The sequence below is a fragment of the Magnolia sinica genome, chromosome 2 (genome assembly GCF_029962835.1).
Source record: "Magnolia sinica isolate HGM2019 chromosome 2, MsV1, whole genome shotgun sequence".
NCBI classification, from domain to species: Eukaryota; Viridiplantae; Streptophyta; class Magnoliopsida; order Magnoliales; family Magnoliaceae; genus Magnolia; species Magnolia sinica.
This window is the reverse complement of record NC_080574.1, coordinates 139,246,718-139,263,876: the sequence shown is the minus strand read 5'-3', so window position 1 is coordinate 139,263,876 and position 17,159 is coordinate 139,246,718. Positions and strand designations below refer to the sequence as shown.

Genomic DNA, 17,159 nt, shown 5'->3' with positions numbered 1-17,159 from the left:
CAAGGGCCCACATTAAATGCGCAAGCTTGTGGGAAAATAAAATAATATCTATGTACTAAATATATAATAATATATTGGGATTAGCTTTTACCCTTGCAGTTAGTTTTATGGGATGGAAAACTTTTTAAATTAAAAGGACATGAGTAAAGGAATACACAAGTCAATTTGAGTCGAGCTTTGCTAGCTCGGCTTGACTCGGCCAGCAAGATACCTCAGCTTGAACTCGGCTTAGCTTAGTCATCGAGCCTGGATTGGCAGCCCGCTCGGCTCGGGTCCATCAGCAACTCGGTCCAGTTCAAGCCAAGTTTGAGTTCGAGTTTTCAAGTGGGATCTGACTATCCAATTGGGTCATAGCCACTAGGCCAGTGGTCGGGTGGGGTCCGCTAATCGGACGGACACTGTAGAATAGAAAGATGAGGAGAGGAGTAGGGAGAGTACCTTTCAGTTGCTGGTTGTCCAGGCGGACGTTGGAAAATAAAGAGAGAGTATAGGAGAGTAGTTGTCGGTCACCATTCGGGCGTTGAAGAACGGCGAGAGAGAGAGAGATATGAGAGGAGAGAGATTAATAGGGTCTGGGTTGGGCGTTCGGGCGTTGGAGAACGGTGAGAGAGAGAGAGAGAGAGAGAGAGAGAGAGAGAGAGAGAGTAGCTGTCGGTCGCCATTCGAGCATTGGAGAACGACGAGGAGAGAGATGAGAGGAGAGATTAATACGGCTGGAGTGAGTTAAGGTTTTTAGGGTCGGGTGCTAGAGAATGGCCGAGACTTGAGAAGATTAGGTGTTTTTTATTATTATTATTATTATTATTATTGCTATTATTATTATTTTTATGTTTTGAAATATATATACCCGGTCAAAAAATTGAGTCGAGCCAAACCGAGTTGGGTTCGAGCTCAAGACCGAGTCGGGTTCGAGCTTGGTCCAGCTCGGACTCGACTTGAAATTTTTTGAGTTCAATAAAACTAGCTCGACTCAACTCGGCTTGAACACAGTTTCGATCCGAGTTGAGTTGAGCTTTTCCAAATCAATTCGAGCTAGCTAATCGAGCTAACTCGGTTCGTGTACAACTCTAGACATGAAAATTCATTTTAGAAAAAAGTTGTGGATATTTTGAAAACTGAAAACTATAGATGTTGTCTGGTGTAATGTTCAAATCTGACCCGCAAAAACTCACAACGGTTTAGATTTTAATTGTATCTTTTGAAATTATTATTATTATTTTTAATGCAAATAGCTTACTAGAATTTTCCCTTTTACATGTAGAGGATAGTTTGGATGCTGAAAAGTACACTTTTACCTATAAATTGTTTACATCCTATTATTCTACTTAGCTAACTTATAAAGTAGGTATTCATCACATGTGATGGAGCTCGAGGCACATGCTATAATTAACAAATCATACCAGAAGGATTATTTTTTTTTTTTTTTGGGGCTTCAGGAGTAGCATCAAAGCATGCACACACTGAATGGATTGGATTTCCTCCCTTCATCACAGTGGACTCCAAATCTAATATGAAAGTATTTAATGGTGGACGTCTTATTCTTCTCTCTCATGTGGTCCATTTAATGATCATCCAGTCTTTTTTGTTTTTGGACCCCATTACATGATGGACCATCTTTAATAACTTATTTGTTTCTTTATATAGAGAGCATTTCAAGTTCAAGTGTGGCCCACTTGTGTGCCAGATCCAAACTGCTCAACAAGCAGGACCCACAATTCAGATGTTTTGTATGTGGGACCATGCGTATATAGAAGGACCAGCAAGTGTATCTAGATTCGATTCTTCTTATGATTTCTAATACAACTCAATTACAGAAATCAATTACACAAAATTCCAGCTGCATTAATTTTGTTTTTGGGTTTCAACTTGAAGAGTTGCACACGGCGTGTATCTTCGATCCAGCAGAAGGATAACTATTCCGAATCCACGGAGCTTCTCTGGACTCCTCACAGAGACTTCTCGAATCCACGAGGAAAGAAAGCGAAAAATAGAAATAAATTCTAATAAATTCGAAATTGATTAATGAATCATTAAAAACGAGTTCACAACCCTTTAAATAAGGGTATCAAGCAATGGGAAAGAAATCATAATCAAACTACAACTCAAACTCCTAGAATCCGCGACTTATTATAAATAGTAAACTTACTATTTATAGACAGTCGTGATGTCTACTAGTGCGCAAGGTTTTCGGCCAAAAATAGTAAGTGTCCTATTTGGCTTCACCAAACCGTTCTCCTAATTATTCTAAGCTCTTTTCACGTTGGGCGCAACTCCTAAAGCCCGACGGATGAAGAGTTATAATCAAACTAAAACTTACTATTTATAGTAAAAACGAAATTAAAACAGGGAAATGATCGTCAATCCAGGGGTTTTTCGCAATTCCGGGCTGCGCAACCCGGTGTAGCAGGTTGGTTGGCTAAAGTATCTACCCCAAAATCATATATTTTACGTCTGGTAACTCATTCCAGATTGCGAGATACGCCTGATCTAAGGTCCGACGGTCCGGATCACTTCTGAAATCAATTACACAAAATTCCAGCTGCATTAATTTTGTTTTTGGGTTTCAACTTGAAGAGTTGCACACGGCGTGTATCTTCGATCCAGCAGAAGGACAGTCCTTTTTCTGATTTTTGATGGATTTCTACACTAAAAATGGAGGATATTTATAGAGAATTATTGGGCAAGTCACACGAAAAATGAGCCATGCCATGATCTAGGGAGGTTATAACCGTTGGAGGGGCAGGATTAAAGCTTGGTTAGTAGCGGCGTCTCCGTTCAGGTCCTTTGGAAACTTATAGCCAATACAATTGGAAATCTCTCTCATTATCATGAAATACAACGTTTACCGTGTCGACTGGGCTGGGCCTGGGTTTGAGTATGACTGAAGGCCTGATTGATGAGTCTTGCCTCGTTCGGAGACTGGGCTGGCCTTCGACCAGGGTCCATAACTCATTGATTGGATCTTGAAAATGATATAGCTAAATCCAGTTGCAACCATCATGCTGAATTTCTGAATCTACTCAAGTGGGCCTCATTTGTCAATGATCCATGAAACGCCACAAATGGACGACGATGGTCCACGGCCCGCACTAAACCTTGAGGCTCATGTGATCTTTGCATGATTTTTAGGCCCAACAACTAATTGAAATGAACATGAACTTACACCCGTCTACAAGACTAACAATCAAAACCTATCATGACCCACTAATTTATAGTTGTTGCTATGGGCCCGGCCATGCCACAGCCCAATTTCTTAGCTCCTAGACCAGGCACATACTGGACCAAGATCCTTGTCTTATGGCTAGGATTTGTATATGATATGGCCCAGTCTGGCTAGGCCCATTTGCCAACAAAATCATACAAACCAAATCATTAGGTGGGCTCATGCAAGTCCAACGTCATTCCAAGCCCAGTCCAAATCGGTCATAAACTAGTCTACAATCTCTCTTGGCCCAATATACACATCTAGGCTGAAAATTAAGACAGACAATAGCCCGTGGGCCTGAAACACACAGTTCTGATTTCCTCGGATTAGAGCTAGGCAGAATCCGACCCAATTCGGTGGATCCAACCCGATTCGAACCAACCACTCAGATTCGATCGTACATCAGATCGAGTTCAGATCATGGTTAATCTGGACCGATCTGATCCAAAATATGAACGAGCCCTAACCCCTCTTTCGCTACCCGAAGGAGGTGCCACATCCACCCATCTCTCCTCCTTTCTCTCCCTCTCTCTCCCGATTTCCCTCCTCTCATTCTCTCCTCTTTTCTCTCCTTCTTTCTCTTCTGGTTTCCCACATCTCATTCCTTTTCTCTTCATTTCTCTCCCCCCCTCTCTCTCTCTAGACTCAACTAGATCCCACTAGATTCAGTTTCACAGGCCGAGTTGAACTCAGTTCAGGTCAGGCCAGTAAGGATTCGGATCGGATCGAGTTAGCCCTACTAGACACGGTCTAGGATCGAATCAAGTTCGGGTCAGGTTTTTAAAAAATCGGATCGAGTCGAGTTGGACCCAATACAGTCTGACTCGACTCGATGCCTGACTCTACCTATGGCCCACCCCATCAATGACTTATAGGACAGTCACCCAGTGCTGAAACTCCTTTCTACTATCAAGGACCAGCTTGCTTTGTTGTGAGGTGCATCTTCTTTTTTTTTTTTAGGGTTACCCGAATAAACTAAACGGGTCCTGTAAAGCCGTGGGCTTGGACTCTTAAACTTGGGTCGGGGTCTTGCTTAGGCTTGAAAAATAGGCCGTGTATTCGGGCCAGACCTGGCAGTGTTCAATCATCAAGGGGGTCACTGTTATACGAAAGAGCACTGATTAGTGTGGCTTTTGGACTACCTCCATTCATTACGTGGCCAACAATATGAACGGTATAGATATTCCAGAGGGTGGATATATAGCCGCTGGTAAACTTTCACCGTTGAAAAGAGTCACGGTACTCAATAACGGTGCTTTGGCGCATACTCAGCAATCATACACGTGGCAAACATGCAACTCTAACTAAAGAGTTCAAATCAAGGAAAAGACACTTGAATCCACGCCGTTGACTGGTGACTGGTTGGCCTCCAACGGTTCAGATACGATATTTTCTTAGTTCACTACTTTTCTAAAGTGGGTCACAAGTTCTACCCATTCACATCACGCCACGTGTACGAAGCATCATCCTCTGACAGTATCCAGGCTTTTCTCGTTGGTACGTGGTTCGGTCCATCAACTACGCCACGTGTCAACTGGTGTTGTACTGATGAGACCGGCAAGGTGGGGAGCGGGTTAGGTGTTACACGGTTAACATCACCTGGATGACGTGTTGAATATCCACGCCGTCCATCCGTTTTTTAAGCCCATTTTAGTACTTGGTTTAAAAAATTAAGCATATCCAAATATCAGGTAGACCATATCACATGAAACGGTGGTGATTGAACCGTCCACCATTAAAAAAATCCCAGGGCCCATTGTAAGAATATCCCTAATGTTTATTTTCCATCCAACCCGTAGATAAGGTAAACTAGACCTGGATGAAGAGAAAATATAATGATCACCTCGATCCAAAACTTATGTGGCTTAGAAAATGATTTTAATGATCATTCACCACTTTTTCAAGTCGTTGGTCCATTATAGATTTTTATCTGCTTAAGTTTTGTGATAACGTTTTAAAATGATGTGAAAAAACTTATGGACGGCGTGGATATACAACACATTCATGAAGGTGGGCCCCACACGGTAGGAGTTACACTTCACGAGGACCAATTTCGGTGATTGATTGATGGATGAGAAGAGTTGTGTCCGTACTCATTTCTTTTCTGAGTTGTGTTTACCCGTTTGAATGAAAATCCTGGGAAATGAATCCCTTGAATTTGACATCTACACCCCTGTTTTTTTAAAGGACATGCACCATTTTATTCTACTTTTCGTAACACAATGCTACAGTCTGGTCGACTGAGAGTTAGTATAGCAAATCACGAGCCTCTCAAAATTGGCTGATGCCTGACTAAAAGTTATTCAGCTGCTATGCTACATTCCCATTCAACCATTCGCCTGCTAATTTACTTGGGAGTTGGGACGCATACTGCCTAAACTACCTGCCAGGGGAAGGTAGGTGGGCCCATTATAATTCTTACGAGGAATCCACCCCGTCCATTTATTTTTCCAGATCATGCCACGACATGGTCCAAAAGTGAGGTAGATACAAAACTCAGGTGGGCCACATGAAATAATGAGGATTAAACATTCATTTGCCACAGAAGTTTTGAACTAAGAGTTTTCAACGGTAGGCATTTTTCTACACACTTTTTCTTATTGTGCTACGTACTTGAGTTTTGGATGTAATTAACTTTTTGGGTTGGTAAAACGGATGGACAGGGCAGATTTCTCGCAAACATGAAGGTGGACCCCACCTAGCCTGCCATCATAGGAACTTCATGCAGAAGGCTTTCCAAGGCAATCCGCTCATTTACTAGCTTGCACCTGCGAGGGGCCATGATGTTGTCTGCCTTCCATCCATCCCTCCATCACATGCGACCCACTGTTATGATTGGATACTCTATCTAATTAGTAGGTGAGCTAGGCCCACTGTCATGATGAGATACTCTATCAAATTAGTAGGTGGGCCACACCATAGGAAACGATTGACAGCCACAAAAGGACCTCGGGAATCACTTGGGGTCCACACGGTGGTTAGATGAGCTTAATTTTTGGGGCGTCCAATTTTCACAGTGGAATGGTTGGATGACATGATACACATACATGGTGGGTCCCATATGCACTAAAATGAGATTTCAAAATGGGCCCCATATGTCCACACCAAGTAATTGATTAACAGATATTGAATGGCCCAGATTCAATAAGAATATGTCCACTGGTTGGGTGGCTAAGATCATCCCATTAGCATAAATTTTGGGCCATGCCCAATACCTCCTCATTGGATGATAAAGTGAGCCAGTTCTCCGTAGTTATAAGTTATATTGCTCGCAGTTACAATGGGTTTCTTGAATAGTCCAATCAATCAATCAATCTCGACCGTACATTTAAGTCTATAACATATTTCATGGTCAACCTGGCAAAACTACACTGACTGACTCGATGATCCCATCCATCCTTGCTTTTGCGTTATTTTTGAATGACAGGAAACCATACTATATATCAATCAATCTCGACCGTACATTTAAGTCTATAACATATTTCATGGTCTACCTGGCAAAACTACACTGACTGACTCGATGATCCCATCCATCCTTGCTTTTGCGTTATTTTTGAATGACAGGAAACCATACTATATATATATAGGGAAAAGGTACTACGCGCTCGACCTCATGGTTTACCTGGCAAAATGCTTCCACAGTTTGGATTTAAGGCACATACATCCTGGTGGGCCCCACAGCCAGGGTCTCACTCACCTCAGTGGCTCCGGATCCACCGAAGCCGCACCCAAACTCTATTTTTAGATATCGCACACGTGCGGTGAATCGTATGGCTTGAATTAAATACAACGTGTACGGTATATAAATAGAGTAAAAAATTTGAAGAGCCAGGCGTGTTTATTTTTGTGTAAAGGGAAATACTTTCAAGGTCATTAATACCTTTTCAAATGCATTTTTGCTTCAAAAATTAGTTTAAAAAAGCTGACTGGACCACACTTTAATGTGCATGATATATCTACATTGCCCATCTACTTTTTCAGAAGAATTTAGGGCTTAAATCCAAAATTGAGACAAATGCAATGCTCAAGTAGCCCATACCATATGTAACAATGGCCTTAAATGTCCATTGAAAATCATTTTGTTTATTAGGCTTACATTAATATTTATTTGTCATCTTCTATTTTTTGTTCACACGCAAGCACACTCGCACACACCTACGTTAGTGGGATTTCACCACCTATGAATACTCAAAACTTTTGATGAGGTGTTGAAACTGCTGAGAGTTTACCTCCTGAGAATGAGTAAGGATCCTCTAATCTGTTCACCGAGTAATAAAATTATTGATAAGGGAGTAAATACATATCAACATTATCCAAAAATTCATAGGGCTATATATAAATTTTTATATGCCAAGCATTTAATTTTCACCATACATTGTAGCTTTGGATACGCTTAATTTTTTGATGCATGGCCTAATAAGGCTGACATATAGGATAAACTGTGTTGGTACATCCTGTACATCACAGTGAGCCCGGTAAGTAATTCTTACTTATTTACTGGGTAAACTGTTACCTCAAGAAATCAAACAGGCCCTAAACTAATGGATTCGATAGCGTGTTTGACAGTGCTGTATCTGGCCTGCCACTTGTCTGATGGGACCTGATCTCATTTTCGGCGCCCGGAACTCACTTCTAGATCTGACTCGTCAAAGACGACTCCTGCACGTGATGTTCGTACAAGAAGTTCGAGATTATTTGGAACGGAATCCGCTGCAAACCCGTTTTACGCAGCGCGTAAAACACAAGGCTGGGCTTACCGTCTTTAATACTTACTTAATCCACCCCATTCATCAGCTTCAATCCTCGATTGTAGACCCTTGGGTGAAAACGTTATCCAGATCTACAACTCAAGTGGATCACACCACTGGAACAATGGGGATGGGATGCCAACCGTAGGTTTCTGTGTGTTCTACCGCGGTGCGTATCTTCCGTCTAAATGAAGATACAAAGATCAGAATGATCCAATACTCAAGTGGGCCATAGCCCATTAACATAGAGGTTTTACCAACATGAGTGTTTTATCAGGCTGATATTTTGTATGTACGGTTCAAATAAAGTTCTTCATCTGATTGACGGAGTTGATTTACATATATAAAGGGTGGTGGGACCCACTCAACTTGGGCGTTTTACCAGCTGGGTAAAACAGCCATTGTAGGCTAATCGGGATCCGGTCCGGGCAGCTTGAATTCCTTGCATGGTACTGCGCCCAGCTGTGACCGAACTTGCACTTGTGGAATGTACGTCGTGCATCTCGTGAAACGTGCCAACATCGTACATGTGGTGGGTCCGTGGCCGTTCATCATTTAGATCGCACCGTAGGAACGCAAAGTATAAAACATCAGACTGCTCAAGTCGCATGGCACGTTTAATTTCGACCACGCTATCCTATGGGCTTCATTTCAGATGAGAAAAACTTTGATACTCTGGCAGAGCGTAATGGGTGATATACAGGCACTCCAGATCATTCAAGGAATGCAGTTATTCTTCTGAGACTGATTTCAGCGACCGTGTGTGTTCCAAAAAATTAGTCGATTTACAAGTTCTGGGTGGCGCGGCGTATCAAGCGTACCACACTGCCAGAGTATTAAATAACTAACCATCATATAATGATTGGCTATCTTATTAGAAATCCAATCCACGCAAGAGGTGGATCCAACGATGGAGATGACTCGCCACGAAAATCAGCTAATCCACCATCGGGTGGTCCGCTCCGTTCGCACAGCCATTCCATCGGATTGCAATTGATTCAAACCCTACATCTTATTCAATGAATGGATCAGCCTGTTTTTCACAGCGTTTGATCTTCTTGACCTACAGTTGGAAATCGAACTGAAAGGACACCCATGTCTATATATATGGATGGTGGGATCAAATGGACAGCCTGGATCGAAGTGGGCCCAACAAAAGAAACGGCCAGAAAGGATAATTACTTCAATGCGATTCTCAACACCAACTAGATGGACGGATCGGATCCAGCTCCTGACCTTCCAAGTCTTCAAGATTGGGCAGGATAGATCAGACTCGATCCATTTGTAGACCGTTGACCGTCTAAAATCAGGATCACAATTGAAGTGAAGAGAGATGCTTGCTGTGCCTAACCAAGACATGGCCCAGCGAATGGATGGTCAGGATCTATCACTACGTGCGCCAATGAGTATGTTAGAAGGGTAGGTACGATTTCTTATGTGACCAACTTCCGAGGATTTGACATTTTCTTCCAAAGAGAGAAAACCCAGTTAAAGAAGGTCCGTACGGTTTTACGTATGAAGGACATTGTTTCTGACCACGTACCGACAGATACGGTAAAATGTTTCCCCACAATTCCTCGCCCGACCCGTCCATTCCTTGGATGGCCCTCATCTTTAAATTTCAGCTCCTCTGCTTTCTTCGTAAACGTGGTCCACTTGATGAGTGAACTAGGACTCAAATTTCAATTCTATGGTGGGAGAACTGCCTCATAGGTGGAAGCTCTGTGGGGCCAACTGCCATGCACATAACGAATCCTCAATGTCCATTAATTTTTGAGGCTGATGCTAGGGCATGAGCATGTGATGACCATGAGATATTCTTTTTTTTTTTTTTTTCCTAATAATTTTGGACCTTGATACTAGGACATGAGCCCCATTATGGTGGAAAATTAAAAAATCTCAATGGGCAATGTCACAAACACAATGGGGGTCAGGTGCTTACCAGTGAAACCTTGTCCAATCACATAAGAATTAGATATGGCTAACACATTTATTTATATGTGGTTCATCATGGTGGAAATAATCTTTCAATCGGTTTCAATGGTGGATGAAATTAAAATGGGATTATAAAGGTTACAACGGTGGACATTTCCATTTCTACTATTTCATTTGGTGTGGCTTAAGTTTTTTATTTGCCTCATTTTTATTGCGGTGGTAAGATGGTGTAAGACATTTCTCTCATTTAGAGACTTTTAAGTAACTTTGGCCTACCTCTGTCCAAAAATGTAAAACCATATGTCTTTTTATTTCTTATTTTTTGCTTCACTTCTTAATGGATATTTTTCCTTTTTAGCTTATCTTTTATTTATTTTATTTTTAAAAAATTTTTACACACACATAATGATCCGGGTTTAACTTTTTGGGGGAGACCGGTTCTCGATTGCACATGTTAAAACATAAGTGACAGTTGTTACGAAAAAACATCCTTATGCAAGTGATATAAGGATTTAGCCTTATAGCAATTGTTACTCATGTTTTAACACGAGCAATGAGAACCGGTCTCTTCCATAACTCTGCCTTGAGGCATCACAGGGCTGACCCATTTTGGAGGGTCTATGAAACCACATTTTCGGGACCCACCACTGCACGCACGCGTGTTATACATGGAATTTCATTTCGTGCATGATCTTTAATTTTCAACGCGATTCCTTGTGTGCACGCTTTTCACTAGCGACACTATCATTGCTACATGGGTGCGTGCAGCTTCCCATTTTCGTGCCTCTAGGATTTGTATCACATACATGTCACATGTTTACGATGATGTTAGCCAGGTGTCCTGTGGGTCCCAGACGTTGATTGGCCACTAACCATGATTTTCTGTATTAGACAATCTTTAACCGTATAACAAATGGGCCTTTCCTAACTCAAATGGAAGCCAGTGCTGCTAGCTTATCCATCCAAGTAAATGGCTACAATCGCCCACCCATTGCAAATTTTGAAATCAACGGTTTGGATCTCATCCATGTATGCCACTTTTGGGAATGACGTGGACACCGAAGGAAGAAATTCAGTGAATGACCGGTGGCAGCGGTCCCTGCGGTAGAGTCTGTTTCGATCACAGTACAAAAGACTGACGCGCGTGGTCTATGACCAGCCGTCGTGTTTCATGTTCCAAACAGTACACAAGACAAGTCATTCATGTTGCACTGTGAGACCCACTTCAGGCGGTAGCCCCCCACCATGTAAAGGCTATAAACCGTTCATTTCCTATGTGAAGATGATCGTAAACCATTCGAACATTGTCTCAAATGCGAACTGTTAACTGTCCTATGATTTTATCAGTCCATAGATCTGATGGGTAGGTAGTTTGTCCAAAAGCGTACTTTAATACAGCCTATCATGGTGGGGCCTACCTCGTATTAATTAGGTCTAGTTGACTTTCAGTGGGGGAGAGAAGTATTTGAACGGGACGATCCTCGATGGGGAAAACTACATGATGGTCCTGATTGAACCTGCCTCATTAACAGATGAAGGGGTGGTCCACCATGTTCCTGCTAAACCGTCTCCACCAGCCACATCATTTACGCCTGAAATATGAGGCCGACACGAGACGCCGGGGCCCATTCCTTGCCGGGGGAGTTATTTGATACTCTGGCAGTATATACTGCTTGATACGCAGCCACTCGTAATTCACATAAGTGGAATATAGTAATTCAAACAAAACCGTCTAAATCATGGAACCGGTTATAAACAAGTAACCCTCTTAAAATTAGATTGGTTGATGCATCTTAGCTTCTGAATCAGGGACACTTCCTTACTGAACTAGGAGAGAGTTTTTCCACTGTACTAGTCACTCATGAGCTACGTACTTTACTAAGCTCTCCTATACTTAACTTCAAGATTTGCACATTTATTGGACCAAAATGTCCCTCCTTTATCAAAAATCTGATTTTTGAAAGCTGAGGTTCCCTATGGCTACGGATATAATCCGTAGGCATAGAAATTGACGGTGAAGTAAATGGAATTGACTGCAAAGTGAACAAAGTGAATGTAATTGGCTGCGATCTGAAGGAAATTGACCGCGAAGTGGACGAAGTGAAAGGAGTAAATGAAAATTCACCGTTAAGTGAATGAAATTCACCGCGAAGTGAAAAAAATTTACCATAAAGTGAAGGAAATTTACCGTGAAGTGAATGAAATTGACCGCGAAATGAAGAAAATTTACCGTGAAGTGAAGGAAATTTACTGCGAAGTGAATGAAATTGACCGTGAAGTAAATGAAGGAAATTGACCGCGAAGTGAATAAAGTGAATGGAATTGACCGCGAAGTGAAGGAAATTCATCACAAAGTGAATAGAATTGACTGCGAAATGAAAGAAATTCATTGTGAAGTAGATGAATTGAATGAAATTCACCACGAAGTAAGAGAAATTCACTACAAATTGACTAAAATTGACCGCGAAGTGAAATAAATTCACCGCAAAGTGACGAAATTTGGCCACGAAGTGAATGAAATTAATATAATTGACCGCGAAGTGAAGAAAATTCTATTCGTACATTATATAGATAAATGTTGTGGATATAATAAATACATAACTGTGGGGCCATGTAACTTTGATTTCTTTTGAATTGTTGGTACAACTTGCAGTTGGAGGAGCATCAGCGCTCGTCTTCGCACACCAGCCAATCCACGTCTGGAAGGAAGGAATAGCAAGGGTTTATTTTGGCCCGGTGAAAAGTCACCCATACACCAGGGGCATAGTTTGGTATAGTAAATTTGGACAGGCATAATAAGGTCGCTGGCTTAAAAGTGAAGTGTACAGTGGGAAAAAAACTTGAAATAGAACCGTTTGTAAGCCGTCCAATAGATGTCTACTAATACGATATTCCTATCATCAAATAACTTTAATAATTCCTGGTTTATGAAAAATCTAAACTGGGACTCGCATGGTTAATTCGAATTATCCGTGAGCCATGTACAGGATTTGCAGTGCTTGTGTATCATCATACTCCGCCAGAGTATCAAAGCTTTTCCCATAAATGCCACCATACTCATACGCTTGTCTTTTTCCCGTGCACTTTATATTTTTAAACCGGTACGAGGCTGGTGGTTTCAGGACTACCAAAGCGAAATCGTAGTCCGCATCTTGGCCATACGGATTAATATCATCTGACCCACTTCGGGAGGTAGGCCCCGCCACTAATGGGCAGCGCACGGTTATATTTTTCTGTACATATGATCCAAACCATTCAAAAGATCGACTTGGATTCCAACCACTGAATGTTTTTCGATTTTATCTGTCCGTTAGTTCAATGGATACGATTTCACTTAGAAAGATATACTTTGCTGATAGACTATTCATCGACGAATAAACTCTTTAATAGTTTCGATTATCCATATGAGAGTAACCAGCGGACTACTAATTCACTTTGGTAGTCCGCGGGTTATGCGAACAGCCTCTTTTATAAAAAGTAATTTCCTGCGCCTATAAGAGGGTGAAACTGCTCTGGAACGAAGGGTCCAGTTCCTGAAATCAAACCACCAACAGAGAGAGAGAGAGAGAGAGAGAGAGAGAGAGGCTCCTTTTCTTCTCTGAATTGCAACATTCCTTTCGTTTTTCTTCGTCTCCACTATTTTTTTAAAACGAGAAATCGCGGGAAACAAAACCGCTACGAAAACGATTTTAGAAAACATCTATTCTGGTGCGAAATCTCACAGCGATGGAGTAATTTTCGCAAAGATAAAAAAAACAGAGATATCTCCCGGAAAATCGTTTCTGTTTCTCTTGAATCTCTCGAAAAAAAAGCAGATTTCTGTCTTTTCCATCATAAAAAACCGCTTCCTAGTTTACGAATACGATCATTAATTGCGATTTAATGATGCCGTGAAATCCGCCGTTTCCTTCCGTTTAGTTTCCGTTACATCGCCTTCAAATCGCCAAAGAACCGTCGATTTTTCCCTCCTCCGATGGATCCGTTCGAGATCGATACCGTCAAAGAAGAGAAAGCGATCGCGATGAAAAGATACCGCCAGATTCGGAAGATCGCGATCCTTTTCCGATTCCTCGAGGCATGCCTCGCTCTCTTCTTCCTCTCCTGGTTTTCCACTCGCCTCCCGGTCGCCGTCAAGATATCAGGCGACTATTTCCGGCACATCTCCGTCGTCGTAGTTAGCCCTTTCTTCGTCTTCCTCGTCGGGAATGCCATCATCCTAACCCTCGTTGTCAAATCCGGCCAGTTCTCCGGGCACGCATCCACCGGAAACTCCTCCGGCGGCGATCTTTACGACGAGTTTTTGAAGAACAGCGAAAATCGCCACAAAATGAGTACGGACTCGCCGCCGTCTTCGTCTCCAGAAGAGGTCGTATATGAAGATAAGTCCGTATGCGTAGTACATTCATACGCTGATATGGATAAGGATACGGATACGGATCCGAAGAGGCCGTATCAGAGGAGCTTCTCGGAGAAATTAAGGACGGTGGAAAAGATGCCGGAGCTCCGTCGGTCGGAGACGGAGATTGTATGGAGAGTTGATGAATCCAGCGAGAGCGCGGCGGATTTGCTGTGTTCGGAGAGTGACATGAGTAATGATGAGGAGTTCCGGCGCAAGATAGAGGCGTTCATCGCGAAGCAGCAGAGGTTTCAGAGAGAGGAATCCATGGCTATCGTTCTTCAGAACCTGAGCTGAAAATATAGTAGAAAATAAAAATAAACTAAAAACATCTCTCTCTCTCTCTCTCTCTCTCTCTCTCTCTTGCATTGCTGTATTTTTGTACAGGGTAAATAGCAAGGAAGAAAAGAGGAGCTCTGAGTTTTGCTATTTATTTTCTAATTTCTCGCAAATTTTCGTTTTCTATCCAAATGTTTTGCAAGAGAAACTTTGATACTCTGGCAGAGTGTGATGGATGATACACAGAAACTTAAGACTGCTTAAAACTCGTATGTGTGGTGTACAAGTAATTCAAATTAAACCGGCCAAGTTACGTGCAGCCGTTTAAATTTTCACTGCGAACCGAAAATTAGGCTTGTTTAATTATCTGACTGTTAGATTGGTGGACATTTATTGGACGGTTTTATGGAATGATTGCATTTCAACAAACAACTGTCCACCAATGAGGAAGCGATCTTTCTGTAACAGGAATTGGCTGCAACCTCAAGCTCTGTGGGCTACCATGATGCCTGCTTTATATCCACCTCATCCATTCATTTTTTGAGTTCATTTTAGAATATGGGCACACATAAAAGGGAGATTTAGAACTTAAAGTGGGCCATAATAAGTGAAACAGTAAAGATTAAAACAGTCATAATTGGGACTTTGGTAGTTTCATGGGTGATATTTAGGCCATGCTCGGTTTACTATTTTACTATGATAAATTCTATCAATGGATGTTATTTATCATTGAAAAATTTATGCAAGACCCTATTTTAACATTGACGCTTTCATTAAAATCAAAATTGCATGTGGCAACCTACAATTGGAATCCGTAGGAATTTTGCGGTATATTAATCAAAATTACGAAATTGTTCATCAACCTATATTTAGGGGTCATTTGGGCACCATGGATTTGGAGAGGGATTTGAGGGGGGATTTTAAATCCCTTGATATGTACAGACACAAAAATATGTCACAGATAATACGTGGACTCTTATGGAGCTTAGGGCAACAAGTAATTCTATAGTTTCGGATAGTTTGCATCCTACATTCAGAGGTTAGGATTATTCAGCTAATCTGATCTTTGGCCTGCAATTTAGCTACAATGGGTTTCACAATTTAGTCCGTTGAATTTCAGTTAATATTGCCCTGCATATCAAGAGTTCATGTGATGCCAGAGCATAACTCTCCATGTTTGGTTCTGTAACCAAAATGGTGGGGTCAATCTTCTCACAAATCTTCACCATTCGTCTAAAGGACCCATGATAAGTATGTTTTGCCACGAAAGTTTTATCTCCAAGATCAGTTAAATGTATCTTTGGTTTACATTCGGAGTAATGGCTGAAGTGTCCATTTTCAGGTTGTAAGATGGTGGTGTGACTCTAGACAGTAGGGCCCATTAGAAGGGGAGCAGACCAACCCGTGTTGACGTCACAAGTTGTGTGTAGCCCACCATGATGTATTTGCTATATCCAAAATGTTTGGCTTTCTTTGGAGATAGTTTTAGAGCATGAATCAAAAAATCCCGCAGCATACTGCTGAAAGGGGTGGGGATTGAACTTTTAGTACTGAAAACTCTGAAATTCTAGGGGGCTTTAGAAGTTTTAGATTAGGTTAATATTTGTTTTGCGCTTCATGCAGTCTGCGTGAACTTTTTTTTTTTTTTGGTTAGCTTGTTAGCTTGTTAGCATACCCATTGTCAGTCCACACTTCAGTGTTAGCCACCCCCTCTAGGGAATCGATACCAAGACTTCATTGTTGAGTCTGAGGTATCTTTCACTCGGTCTACCACTTGAGCTATGGATATGGGTGTGGTTTAGGTGAGCTTACGAATAGATTGAATATCAAATAAACATCATTATGATCCCTAAAAAGGTTCCAACAATGGGCATCATTGTCCTCACTACTTTCTATGGCGTGGTCCACTTGAGCTTTAGACATTTTTGGGCTCATGCCCTAGAATGATCTTGATGGGGACATCTTGCGTACATGCATGTTCCCCTCACACGTACGCAAGGAGGAGAAGGACCCCACTATCGATCTGAATTAATGACGACATCCTTGGAGGGTCTCGTAATCAGAGAGTTGTACTATGATTTCTTGGAGTGGACCCAATCATCACGTGAATTTCACTATCAAATATCATGATTATATCCTTTCTAGATTAGTATGATCTAAAGCTTGAAATCTTATATATCATATTTAATTTTTATGTCTTGCATCAGATCTCTCTCAAATGGATTGACAACTTAAATATAACAAATACATCTTAGCGGAGCCCATGGAATTTGATGACTTCAACACACCATCGTGCATGTCACACCACGGAGTCTGCAACTAGATAATGGTCTGGATTAGCTGTTTGGTAGAAATGATGTTCCCATTGAAAAAAGCCCCGAGTTCAGCTGAACATGATGTAATGTCTCGGAAAGAGTCATCCCTTCCTCGGCATCGGGACCATACATCAAGCAGGCACCAATTGCAGTGTCCTCGCCACTTAAATCATACCGGTCGGTTGTATGTGGATGTTAATCATTTTTTCGTTGACAGCCCATTTCTTGTTCAACCCAATCCACCTCGTGACTGGACCAGCCTCGTTCGTCGGCTATTACAC

The 17,159-nt window shown here is 41.7% G+C and overlaps 1 protein-coding gene across 1 annotated transcript; it reads left to right on the top strand.

Annotated features, from left to right (window-relative positions):
• Positions 1 to 13,440: 13,440 nt before the first annotated feature.
• LOC131237940 (uncharacterized) lies at positions 13,441 to 14,713 on the top strand. Its single transcript, XM_058236042.1, has one exon. It carries the CDS (start codon positions 13,862 to 13,864, stop codon positions 14,579 to 14,581), a length of 720 nt encoding a protein of 239 aa, XP_058092025.1. The 5' UTR covers positions 13,441 to 13,861; the 3' UTR covers positions 14,582 to 14,713.
• Positions 14,714 to 17,159: the final 2,446 nt, after the last annotated feature.

Coding starts and splice junctions, on each gene's coding strand:
- LOC131237940 (XM_058236042.1), top strand. CDS start 13,862: ATGGATCCGTTCGAGATCGATACCGTCAAAGAAGAGAAAGCGATCGCG.